This window comes from Pistacia vera, unplaced genomic scaffold (genome assembly GCF_008641045.1).
Source record: "Pistacia vera cultivar Batoury unplaced genomic scaffold, PisVer_v2 Contig147, whole genome shotgun sequence".
NCBI lineage: Eukaryota > Viridiplantae > Streptophyta > Magnoliopsida > Sapindales > Anacardiaceae > Pistacia > Pistacia vera.
This window is the reverse complement of record NW_022195543.1, coordinates 728,814-742,719: the sequence shown is the minus strand read 5'-3', so window position 1 is coordinate 742,719 and position 13,906 is coordinate 728,814. Positions and strand designations below refer to the sequence as shown.

The 13,906-nt window shown below is 34.8% G+C and overlaps 1 protein-coding gene across 1 annotated transcript; it reads right to left on the bottom strand.

The window, feature by feature from the left end:
* Positions 1–7,754: 7,754 nt before the first annotated feature.
* On the bottom strand, positions 7,755–13,586 carry LOC116124060 (serine/threonine-protein kinase PCRK2-like). Its single transcript, XM_031409772.1, is given in 9 exon segments — positions 7,755–7,832; positions 7,835–8,218; positions 8,592–8,714; positions 8,886–9,146; positions 9,799–10,479; positions 11,462–11,584; positions 11,757–12,017; positions 12,691–13,100; positions 13,471–13,586. Coding segments are annotated over 9 exon segments (2,364 nt in total). The 5' UTR covers positions 13,514–13,586.
* Positions 13,587–13,906: the final 320 nt, after the last annotated feature.

Genomic DNA, 13,906 nt, shown 5'->3' with positions numbered 1-13,906 from the left:
AACCTTGGGTAAAGCCCGTCCTTTTGGGGGGCCAGGCTGGGTACCTGAAAATGTTGGGCCCATTGTCATCTCTACTTAAGCGATCATGCACCTGAGCCGAATCAATCAGTCAGGTGCACGATCGCTTAAGCGATCTGTGTATCGCAAGCGATCTTGTTACGAAAACACTTTGTCGCTTAAGCGATACACTTAGTCGCTTAAGCGATCGTGGGCAATGTATACTTTTGCACTTTTTCTCCTGAATTTTGACAAACTAAAATTACCAACAGTATTAATTCCATACTTTTCTCAATTTGACAACTTAATTCCAAACTAAAATCACCAACAAATATTTAGACCATGTAATAAGAATACACAATAAAAGGATAATTATTAAAGTAACAATAAAATTTAAAAACATCAATAATTGAAAACAATAACTCACAACGGTTGCCCTTCGCAACTCCCTCAATTTCATCCTTCTTCGAACCTAATTACTTCTGGCAACTGCTTTTCTTGTGGCCAGGTTGCTTGCAAATTGAGCACTTATTCATCTTCCGGGGAACCTCAAAGGTGATGGAATACGTTAACCTTTTCTCCCCTTTGGTGTCTTCTTGAATGGGGCTGGAGGATAATGTCAGCCATCTGACGGTACTACCCACTGTCTTCTGGAGGCACCGGATTATCGTTTATGAATGCTAGCATGTAGTGATCTGTCATAGAGAGGGAGAAAGTTCCATGTAAATCTCTGAACCAAAATCCAGCTTCGTTGGTGTTTTAGTGCTGCTATGCATGAGGACAAGGTAAACGTTGAATGTAAACACTTTACAGCTGCAAGTTTTTCTCAACAAGTAACTAGAGCATCCGGACCATAGCCGCGCATAGTAAAATCTTGAGCATTAAGAGGATAGGCAAATAGTGCATTTGACAGTTCCATACGTTCTCCTAATATTTTTCAGCTAACGGAACAAGGGTGTGTAGAAAATTATCTGACTGTACGACGCTCATGGACCACCGTGAAGTGTCATTTGGATTGCATCAAAAGTGAACTATTGGAAACTCTTTTCTATAACAACTTCGAATTTATGGACTCAGCTATGTTCGTGGGGCATGACATCAAACCTCTTCTAGGAAAGTAAGCTCTACTCCATCTCTCGAAACCAACACATGCTCAAGATACTTAGTAACTCTAACATCCTTGATTCGGATTTGTGAAATGCTCCTCGAACTCATCAACCCGATAAGCTTTTGTGCCATGTAGTATGTCTGAAGGAGGCCAGCACACTAACTTTGTTTTATGTTCTCAGCAAAGGTGCCTCTACAGAATCTGTGATGTGCTGACGGCAAATAGTGGCAATCCCCTTCTATAGAGTTGTGTCTATCAGTATTATGCACAACTCGTCACTGTAGGCACTATCGTACGTAACTGCTGAAAAAACCAAGTCCACGACTTGTCATTCTCATAGTCAACCACCACCATGCAACATGATATGTGTGATTCTCGCTGTCCTGTGCAGTGGCCACCAATAATGTACCTCCATACTTTCCCGTCAGAAAACAAACCATCAACAGCCAACAACTTTCTCATGTTTACAAAACCCCTTATAGCAGAACCATAAGCAACAAAAAATATTTAAACATCATATTCCTGTCCCACTTCAAAGCCGTCTTGCTACCTTGGTTTGGCAAACTCAAGCATATAACGGTACGCTCTAATACTGGGTACCCGTGCTCCGACGTGCCCCTCACAAAATCTTGTGCATGTTGTCTCCTTCCAACATTTCCAGTAACTAACAAGCACATCCAACTCTATGCGCACAAGTCTTGAATGTCTTTAGGAGATGGACTTTTCCCTTCGACGAACCGACTTTTGACAAATTGTCCAATAACATCAGCGGACGCGCTTGTCGATGCTCACCTGAAATATGTCCCAAACCACATGTGTGCTCACGGGTATATGTGCTAAGAATAAACTTTTGACTCCGCCAACCTTCTACAATAAACCCGCCACTTGCACTTTCGGTCACGACATGCAACGTCACAGCCAATGAATTTGACTTTTGGTGATGAACTCCAAATTACTTTCCAGCAACAAGTTTTAGCTTCCTCACCACTCTCTTTGTTGTCAAATAAATACCCTATGCGCAACTCTGATCATCCGAAAGACATGAGCTGATCACTACTAGCTACATTGCCCCCTCTAAACCTACATAAACGACCATAGTGTTCTCTTCCTCACAATGTATGCCTTCTGCATAATCTGTATTTAAAGGAATCTCTACATCTGTGGGAACATCTACGGGGTCCTCCTCAATATTCATTCTCCCATCACCAAACTTTCTATAGTGTCCTCCTCACCACCCAATTCACCGTCTACTCTTGATTTTTCAGCTAAAAAATAATGGCCTCGTAGTTCAAATTAAAACCAGGCAAATCCCCCGCACATCCTCGTATCCCCTTCCTTGGAAACAATTCCAACGGTTTTTCTATATAAGAAACCCTTAAAATCGGCCTTGAACCAATATGGCCATATCAATCATATATAACTTCACACTTTCATCCGACTTAATATAGCAGAAGGTACCTTATAATTTTCAGGAGCTTTGCTTAAATATACTTCACAACTATATCACTACGCGAGCAACTCAAATTACCTCTCTAATTATTTCATCAACAACTCATCAAAACTAACCTCTGTGCTCACAACAATTGGTACAACTTTTTGCTCTTTCCAATCCACTTCCACCTACTTTCTTCCTCCACCCACTCACCCTAAAATTCAACACCCAAAACAACTTGTCCCATGTATAATAATAGTCAAACTACCTGTAATGCAAGAAAAACAATATTCTTAATGTTGTACTAAGGGTTCAAATATTTTAAAAAGAATCTGCATATTCGCATATTTGGTCTGATGTATCGCTTAACGATCATGGTTATTTATACTGGATCGTTAAGCGATACACTTGATCGCTTAAGCGATCCAGTAAATAACCATGATCGCTTAAGCGATCTTATGCCATTACTGATCGCTTAAGCGATTGCTCCCATACAATAGACTTTAACCAGATCGCTTAAGGATCATATGCCACATACCTGATGCTTAAGCGATCTATCTGCTACATTACCAGAACTACCAGATCTTAAGCGATCCATATACACAGAACACATTTTCAGTCCTTCCACCTACAATCGATCCATCATACCCAGAATAAATACCCAGAACAAATTTTCAAACAATTTCACTCATTTCAACTTGCATTACACAAAAACAAACCAACAACCTAACAACCAAATCAAAATCATAACCCAAACCCCATCCATTATTAATCTTTGGAAATCTAATATAAAATGTAAAAAGGATTACACATACTTACACGAAATGTCAGGAGGAGGAGGAGGGGATTTTTGCCGGAGAAGATGTTAATGGTGGGGAAGAAGAAAGTGTTAATGGCGGAGGAACAAAAAGACATAGAGGAATGAGGAAGAAGAAGATGTACAGTAAGGAGGAAGAAGAAGATGTGAAGATGTAGACGAAGCTAAGAGAAGAGAGAAGATGCAGAGGTAGAGATAGTTAATGGCGGGAGGAAGAAGAGGTGTGATGGGTGTGTTGCAACAATTTCGGGTTTGTGGGAATATAATATAATTTTGAAAAGATTACATAATACTTCTTTAATCATAATTAAGCACTAATCAAGTTTAATTACCCTTAATCAATAATATAGCTATTTACTTAAAACTTTAAAACTTGATAGCTTTTTAATTAAATTCAAACTTGAGAGGTTGTTTTAATAAACTGCCCCCCGTGACTATGGCTCACTGAGATAAGGACTGTGTCGTTGATGAGGCCATGCTTATTCATCTTCACTTCAACCTGAGTTAACAAAGCTTTGTTCTATTTTTTAATTATTCAGCTGTCGGCATCAATCGAAAATTAGCTAAGAATAGGATACCTTAGCTTTGCAGTGACTGATAATCAGTGAAAAATTAGGTATCAGAGTGAGAGGATTTTTGTATAGAGGAGACCAGAGGATCAAATGGTGGGTGACAGAGAGAATTTTTGCTATTAGAATCGACTGAAATCGGCTTTGAGTAGTAACGGAATATTGACTTTGGGTGGAAAAATGATATTTTAAAACTTTTTGGGTGAAAAATCATTAAGGCAAACCTTGGGTGGGAAAAAGTCGTGTACTCTTTTAATTATTCTTAACAGATTTTGTTTAACAATAAAACTACGCATACAATTTTTTCGTACAATATTGAGGTGGTAGCTTGCCATCCGTCAGTTTGTATGAAAAGATTGTAAGTGTAGTGTTACTCTTTGTTTAAATTATATATTTTTTAAAAAGTAATTAAATAACAAAAATCTTTATTATGATTATAGTAACAACATAAATATTTTTATCGATGAATTTTTTTTGTTAAAATAAATAATATAGTGATATTAGATAAATATTTTTTGACCTATTATATCATGAATTCTAACCCATACTATCTATTCACAAACTAGATAGAAATTTATGTTATTTCTAAAATTTCTGAAGAAATTTTAATAATTAATTAAATCTTAAGGGTTTGAGGGGGAAAAAAACCTCATTTCAACATTTAAAAATGTTTTTGATATAATATTCAAAAACTACTTCACATTCTAAATTGTAGAAAATTATAAAAACAATTTTTAATATTTTTCTGATTTTAGATTAATTTTTAGGATTGAATTCAAAGATTTCTTTCAAAAACATTTTGACTCCATTCTACTAAACAGGTTTTTATAAGATATTTTTTATTTTTAAAAATAAAAAATTGTATTTAAATTATATATCAAACAAGCTTTAATAACATTGTTTTCAGTATAAAATAATACGTAAAATATTGGTAGGTTACATATATATAATTTTTTTTTTTTTTTATAATTCAGGTGTCTAAGCCAGTTTGCATATAACCTCAACTAATCTTTAGGGTCCATTGAACATCCTACAAACCTAAAGGACCCGATAAGTTACAATGTTATTATAGTAGGTAACCTCAAGGTGGTTTGAACCCAGGAACTCAAGGAAGCAAATGTGTGCGCAAGCTGGCTTAGATACTCCGATTATAAAAAAAAAAAAAAAAAAATCAATAAACTAGGCAAACCTTCTTGACCATGAGGCCAACCTCTTCTGAGTTGTATTATTGAAAATCAAATTTGATTTAAGTTTATTTTATAAGACATGGAGTATCAAAAGAAATTCAATATTGAAGTGGGTCCAAAAATAGTTTAATAAAGAAGTTAATTAGAATTGTTTATGTTAATTTTGACTTAAAATGAGATTAAAGTTTTAATTTGAGTGGAAAGAGATCCCAATGATCTTTTTGTAACCTTGAAAATTATGAGGGTTCAGTTGGCAATTGTACTCAGATACCTAAGTTATTAAAAAAAAAAAAAGTTTCTATATGTCTTAAGGATATTATAGAAAACAAATTTATATTAATTAATTTACTTATTAAAATAGTATACCCTCTTGAGTAGCAATACCAATATGTATTAATATTTTTAGATTATTAAATGTTAAATTAAACTCTTGATCTTAATAAGATTTTTATCTTAGTTATGTTGAGCCAGGAATTTTATTTAGGGGCTAAATCATATTTTCCACCCATCATCAATCTTCATCAATAGAATTTGTTACCTGACAGGGGTAAAGTTACGAAAAGACTATAATACCCTTTACTATTTGCTTTATAATTTTTAGTGAGGTTGAATAATATTTTTGCATCCAAACTTTATTAAATGTATTTTACCCCTAGCTTGGTTTATGTTAATTTTAGGGTTAATAAATTAAAAATAATAATAATAATAAAGTTAGTTATTAAAATTAAAAAAACCCGAAATTTTTTTGAAAAAAAATTCAAAAATTCAAAAATAAAAACAGTTGGCCGAAATTGCACCGGCTAAATCACACTTTGCTAGATGTGATCGGATGCGATTTAGGCCAAATCACACTTGGTCAGGTGCGACTTTGGTCGAATCGCACTAGGCCTATTGCTATTCTAGTCAGGTGTGAATCTATCAGAATGACACCCAATTGAATGCGATTCAGCCGAAATCGATAGGTGCGATTATAGCAAATTGATTTTTTTTTCAGTTTTTTAATTTTTTTTTTTCAAATTTTCATAACTTGTTTTATTTCCTGATTTTTTTCTTTTTAACAATTTTTCAGAAATTATATATTTTATATGATTTCATAAACTATGTACAATTTTAATGAAATATTGTTTTGTTGTCTTATAAATATTTAATTGACAAACATTATTATAATTTTTCAAAATAATATATACAATTTTAAAATTATTTAGAAACACTCAAATTTTAAAAGTGAAACCTCTATTCTAATTATAGAAATCGAAGATAAGGAGTTTAAATGGTCAATTCCCATTCCGGTGAAGGTTATTGTTATCAGTTTGTAATTTAGGGGTGTAAGGAACAGTAAACCTATAATACATATATTGTGTAAACTGACAAAAATACCCTTTTGCTGTCAAAACTAATGTCTGAGTTTAGGGACCTTTTTTTTTTTCCAAATGGGAAAATATATATTCGCCAAACTTCGGGTGGAAATTGTCATCAGCCTTATTTAGGAGGCCAGGCATAAGATATTTTTAACTATAAAAAAAAAAATTATATTTAAAACTAAATTATTATGAAAAGGTAACATCTTTCTTTCATATGTAATACGAATAATTTAAGGTATAGTAACATTTAATATTTGGATTTATTGTATGAGATTTTATAGTTTAATGTACATTATTACTAAATCTGATCCTTGTATCAGAGCCTAGATCTAGTCATGTTGTACACCAAAACGATAACTGAATCTAATATTAATAAAGAGTAATTTTACTTTTATGCACAGTATTATGCCTAAAAAGTCAAGGTTGACGTGGACTCTCATCAGAAAGAGCCAATTAGAATTCAGGAAGCATTTGTGTCGTCTATACGTTGAGACGTCGCGCAATGATGGAAGAGGTATGGTTCTCATCAGTGCAGCAGGTGAATGTCAGGCTTGCAAGTAGCTAAGAATCATCCACCTGCTCAAGCCTTACGCAATTTAAGGATATCTTTTGTGTAGATAACCAATGGGAAGCGAATTAGGAATTATATCCCATTTGCCAGACTACATGCTTATGATTATCACCTTGAATCCTCCCACTATAAATAGAAGACTCCTTTCTCATTTATGTGATTGACTTATCTTAGTCTAAAACAGTATACTCTCTCTCTCTCTCTCTCTCTCTCTCTCTCAGTAGACGTAGTTGTAATCTAGATTACAACATATATATATATTCTCTCTAGATTGTAACTCAGTTCGCTACATGCGACCTGACTGCAACCATCTATTAATACAACTACAATAGATGTAGGAATCGCTTCTGAGTATCCGAACCACTTTAAAAACCGTCTTTTATTTACTCTCTTGCTACATATTTCCCTATCACGTATAACTTCTAAGTCCGCTTAACATTTTGCATATGTGAGTCGTTGGTGTCAAAAATCAAGCATCATCATATAACTATCACACAAAGAGTAATTGTATTTACTACAGGCTTCACCAAAACTCACTGCAATTTGCATCTCCTTACAAGAATTGTTTTTTACAGTCTCTGGACTAATCACCAACTGGAATCTAAGTTTATAATTTCTCTATTCTCTTCTTGTTAGTTCTTCAAAAGTTCATCTGCACATCAAAGCTCTTGCATTCATCAAGTCCTTGTGAGTTTCAGTCTCAACTTCCGAGTCAACCAATTACTTTCCCCAGTTTTTGATTCCGTTTTGTTTTAGAGTCGCGGGAAGTTTCCATAGATTTCGAATTCCTCTCAAGGGAAGTTGAGGACTACCGGTTTCTGTTGATCCCTCGATAATTTCAGTCACCATTTCCAATACCTCACTCATCTTTGGGCGTAAGTTTGGGTTTGTGACCAAGCATCGGTTGGCTATAGTTGCAAGTTTGTGGACTGAATTGAGGGAGTATTTACCTTCAAGCCTGGGGTCCAATATTTGTTGAATTTTTTTGGCGTCAGATAAGTATGGCTTTACCCATTCCAATAATTTCTGCTCACTCTTGGGACGGTTTCGATCTACAGGACCCCTTCCTGTGATTAGTTCGCAAAGGAAGATGCCATAGCTCCATACGTCACTACTGGCCGCCAGCTGACCAGTTTGGACATATTCAGGAGCTGCATATCCCAAGCTACGGACAACCTGAAGAGATCAAAGTTTAAGCAAATTCAACTGGAAGAAGAAATAGAAAAGTAGCTAATATTCTGTTTCTATAGCAGGCATTTGGATAACATAAACTAGATGAAAGAGTAATCATAATATAAAACCTAAAACCAATGATTTGTTTCTCATTACATCACTTAAACCTATTCTGTTTTGTAATATATTCGAGGGTGAAATAGGAATGTCCATAACCTGTTATGTTTTGTAAAATACTTCCTTTGCTAGTTTATTTCTGCAACTGACCATTGAAAGACATAATTGTTAATGCTCAAACCTAAATACACATATCTTCAGTTCTCTATTTTCATCATCAAAAACATCATATTGGTCGGGTTACGTATTATGGACATACCTCTGTTGAAACATGGGTGAATACTTCTGCAGGACCTAATCTTGCCAATGCAAAATTTGATAGTTTTGCATTCCAATTCTCGTCAAGAAGGATATTTGAAGATTTGAAATCTCTTAAAATGATCTGTACAGAATTAAAAAAGATAACAAGTTGTAAAATACCCTGCTCTTGGATAAGCTGTACTTGAATCACAGTTTAACTTTTCATTAAAAGACCACCCAGGAAGCATCCCATGCACTATTACAAATCTGCTCACAAAACCTTAACATGTTGAAATATCAAAAGCATAAATACCTGAAAATCCATTTCTTCATGTAGGTATTCCAAACCACGAGCAGTATCTTGGGCAATTTTCAGTCTCATGGTCCATAGAAGAGTTGTCTCTGATCGACGGGATAAATGCTGATGCACACTTCCATTAGGCATAAATTCATACACTAGAAGCAGCTGGGTTTGCCTTTCATCGTCCTCAGGACAGTATCCCACCAATTTTACAAGGTTTGGATGCTCGACAGCCCCTAGAAAATTCACCTCTGTCACCCATTCCTTGTGTCCCTGTCAACCAATAGCTGAAAACCTTAGTTCACACAAAAAAAAAAAAAAAAAAAAAAAAAAAAAAGAAAGGATTATCAACTAAAATAAGTATATCTTAATTTCACAATGTCCAGCAATCTGCGATAGGCTTAAAATAATGTTTTCCAGCATTAAATACAGTATCATACGCTATCTAACAAACTGTAGGTATAATAGCAAATTCTAGCAGGACAAGAAATAGAGATGATTCCAAGTCATTATAAGAAACAAAAACCATAGACGAGTAGAGTGGGCGCAAAACATTTCAGTTATTACCACATGTTTATTTTGTCGAATTACTAAATTTATAGACTGACTGAACAGAATCATACCCTAATCTAGTATATTTATCTGAGACTGATAAATTTATTCTTTAAATGCCTACAAATTGAAATGCAATTTATTTTAGCAGTCCTACAGTAAGAATGTAGCATCATTGAAAAGTGGGATTAATCCTACTTAGCAACAACCTTAAAACATCTGAACTTGAAGCAGCTTATGACAATCAACAACTTAAAATAAATTGCTTCTTACTACTTTCACAGTAAGTGCTAAACCAGTGAACATCAAAAACATTAGCAATAACAAAAGAAAACTAAAGGCAATAAATCTTATAATATAAAAGAACCCTTGCCTGCATCCCTCTTCTTCCAAGCTGTTTCACAGCAACTTCAACTTTTTGAGATGGATCATCCGAATTCTTGATCAACCCTTTATAAACGCGACCAAACCCACATTCACTAACCAAAACAGAGCGACTAAAATTCTTGGTAGCTGACTTCAGCTCAGCTATGGCGAACAATTGAAGATTACTGGGTTTCTGAGATGTTGGAAACGAGTACGAGTTACTTTCTCCAGTTTTTGATTCCATACTGGTTTTCCCATTGTTTGTTTTATTGTCAAGGGAAGTTTCCATAGACGTCCAACTCCTCAAGGGTAGTTGAGGACTACCAGTTTCTGTTGATTCCTCCACAATTTTAGTCACCATTTCAAATACCTCACTCATCTTTGGGCGGCACCTCGGGTTGTCGACCAAGCATAGGGTGGCTATCCTTGCAAGTTTTTGGACTGACTCAAGGGTACATTTACCATGTAAATTCAAACCTGGGTCCAACATTCGTCCAAAATTTCCGTATAAGTATGGCGTTACCCATTCCGATAGTCCCTGCTGACCCTTGGGACCGTGTCGATCCATAGAACGCCTACCTGTAATTAGTTCAAAAAGGAAGACGCCATAGCTCCATACATCACTCTTGGCCGACACATGACCACTTTGGACATATTCAGGAGCTGCATATCCCACGGTACCTACAACCTGATGAGATGAAAAGTTGAGCAAATTCAACCAGAAGAAGAAATATAAAAGCAAGGCATTTGAACGGCATAAACCTATTCTGTTCTGTGAAATATTCAAAGGTGAATTTGGAATGTACATAACCTACAATCAGTTCTTTCTCTTTTTTTTTTTATTAGTTATTTATTGTTGAGTTCTCAAAGTTCCTTTGAAGGAATGTCATACACGTTGGCGTGTCCTTGTCAAAACAAGTAATGGAAATTGATTATGTAGATGCCACCATAAAAACAATTAATTCATTTTCAGTTCCCACGTGATAGACAAATTTTTATTCATGAGGAATTCCAAAGTCCATATTCCCTATAAATGCTTCATGACTTCCCTGTAAGTCACAGATCCCCAAGGTGAAATATATTACCTTTGCTAGTTCATCTCTGCAACTGACCACTGAAATACATAATTATCTAAAACGTTAATGCTCAAACCTTATAAGCACAGTGTTTCAGGTACCCATATCTCCCATTCTCTATTTTCATATTAAAAGAAAAAATGTGTCATCATCTTCTTATTTTTATTTATTTATTTTACAAGGGTAGCTTAAAGATGTAAAGATATTTTGCATTGAGATATCATAATCGCAGAAACAAAAGAAATCCTCAAAATATTACATGGTGCAGGCAATTACAATAAAAAAATGACTAATAGCCATCTGGGTTTTTCACTTTCAAAGATTATTTTAGCTGCAAAAGAAGAGCAAATGCAGGAAAGATCTTTTGTTTAAGTCAGATGATAACTAATATGAAGAAAATTCTAGAAAAGTTTCTTTTGATAATTAAGTCATTATTGTTGCATGATTTTAGAGATTTTGTAGCTAAAACTATGAAGATATGCAAATTTAGGTTCTGTTCTATGTCAGTCTTATTTCACTTAAACATAATGCCTAAGTTCAATGATTAAAGGGATAAATATCAAATAATGGCCGAATTATGTAGTGTGGATATACCGTAGTTGAAACGTGTGTGAATCCTTCTGGAGGACCTAATCTTGCCAATCCAAAATCTGATAGCTTTGCATTCCAATTCTCATCAAGAAGGATATTTGAAGATTTGAAATCTCTAACGATGATCTGTAATAGATACAACAGAATAAAAAAGACAATAAAGTAGCCTGCTAATGGATAAGCTGCACTAGAATCACAGTATCAACTTTTCATTGAAAGAACCAGGAAGCATCCAATGCACTACTACATATCTGCTAACAAAACCTTCAACATGTTGAAATATTAAAAGCATAAATACCTGAAAATCCATTTCTTCATGTAGGTATTTTAAACCACGAGCAGCATCCAGGGCAATTTTCAATCTCAAGGTCCAAGGAAGCACTGTCCTTGATCGACGGGATAAATACTGATCCAAACTTCCGTTAGGCATAAATTCATACACTAGAAGCCGCTGGGTTCCCCTTTCATTGTCCTCAGCACAGTATCCCACCAATTTTACAAGGTTTGGGTGCTCGACAACCCCAAGAAAATTCACCTCTGTCACCCATTCCTTGTGTCCCTGTCAACCACTAGTTGAAAACCTTAGTTCAACTAAAAAGAGCATCTTTTTTCACAATGTACATCAATCTGCCATAGGCTTAAGATGGTGTTTTCCAGCATTAAATACAGTATTTTACGCTTTATAACAAACTGTAGAATAATAAATTCTAGCAGGACAAGAAGAAACAGAAATAATTAAGTCATTATAAGAAACAAAATAACTATGGAAGAGAAGGGTGGGGGCAAAACATTTGAATTACTACCACATGGTTATTTTGTCTAAATGTTGAAGGCTTTGCTAATTTATAGAGTGACTGAAAAAGAATCTTACCATAGTCTAGCACTAATTATCTTAGACTCAATGAATTTATTCTTTACATGCCTACAAATTGAAATGCCATTTATTTTTAGCAGTCCTTCACTGAATCTCCAAAAATATTAGCTGTATAATAATTTCTTCAAATACTTGTGAGATTGTATCTTCATTGAAATCATAATATATAGAAGTGGGATTAATCCTACTTAGCAACAGCCTTAAAACACCTGAACTTGAAGTAATTTATGACAGTTAACAACTTTAATCGGTTCTCAGTTTAAGTGCTTCTACAGTGAGTACAAAACAAGTGAACATCTAGAACATTAGCAATAACAAACTTCAGGCAAAAAATCTTAAAATAGCAAAGAACCCTTGCCTGCATCCTTCTTATACCAAGTTGTTTCACTGCAACTTTAACTCTTTGAGATGGATCCTCCGAATTCTTGATCGACCCCTTAAAAACATAACCGAACCCACCTTCTCCAACCAAATCAGAGGGACTGAAATTCTTGGTTGCTGATTTTAACTCAGCTAGGGTGAACACTTGAAGATTACTGGGTTTCTCAGACATTGGAATTATGGGCGTTCCCCTGGAATCAGTGTCGATTACTGATACATTATGTGTATTTGGTCCAGCTCCATCATCAGTAGCTGTAGAACACGAAGACGGCATTGAAACTAATGATTCTAGGGTCCTCGGAGATATAGGTTCATCTCTCTTGTCTCTCTTACCGAAATGGAATCGCTTCATAGCCCTCAATAAATCAAAAGACAGAAATTTCCTGACTGCAGAACCAGATGCGAATAAGAAAGAAACTCAAATAAACAAATGAATCTAAAACTTCAGTATCTAAGTCTGTGACAGTCAAAGAATGCATAGATAATGAAAGTTGACCACAGTAATTGTTCAAGTAGAATAACTCAAAATCTATCTATAAGAAACATAAAACACATATTCAATCAAATTCAATGAAATAACCATCAATTTCCCAGATAAACACAATTTGCATTCTTCTATCTTTTCTTATGCATAATTTAATTTTTTGGACAAAAGTCAAGCACATGAAAACCAAGAACACTTTGATATCAGTTATTTATCACTGACACACAATCTATAAACTTTCTGCAAATTATCATCACCAAAAGAGAAACTTACAATCATCAATCTTGACAGATGGGTTTGTAAAAACTTGTTCCATTTACAGAATTCCAATTTGAATTAATGTAAAGAGAAAACAAATGGTTATGATCTTGAGATAAATGTCCATACACGGCAACTAGAATAATGAGAGATAGAAATCAACTAGGAAGCAGCTAGGAAAGTAGCTGAGAAAGTGCAAGAAAATGAAAGAAAAGGAGGGAAAGCATTATGGAATATCGTGTATTATTTCTCTTTACCAGAAAGAGTTACAAAGTTTGTTTTTTATACAAACTGACCCGGTCAACAAGTCAACAGGTCAGCCTAAATAAGATTTACAAATTTGTCCTCTAAATGCATTAACAAAGAACCTCCATACTCTTAACATTCCCTGGTAAACCGAACCTCCATTGAACTTATATTAACCAAGTAGGACTACTTAACTGCCCATTTC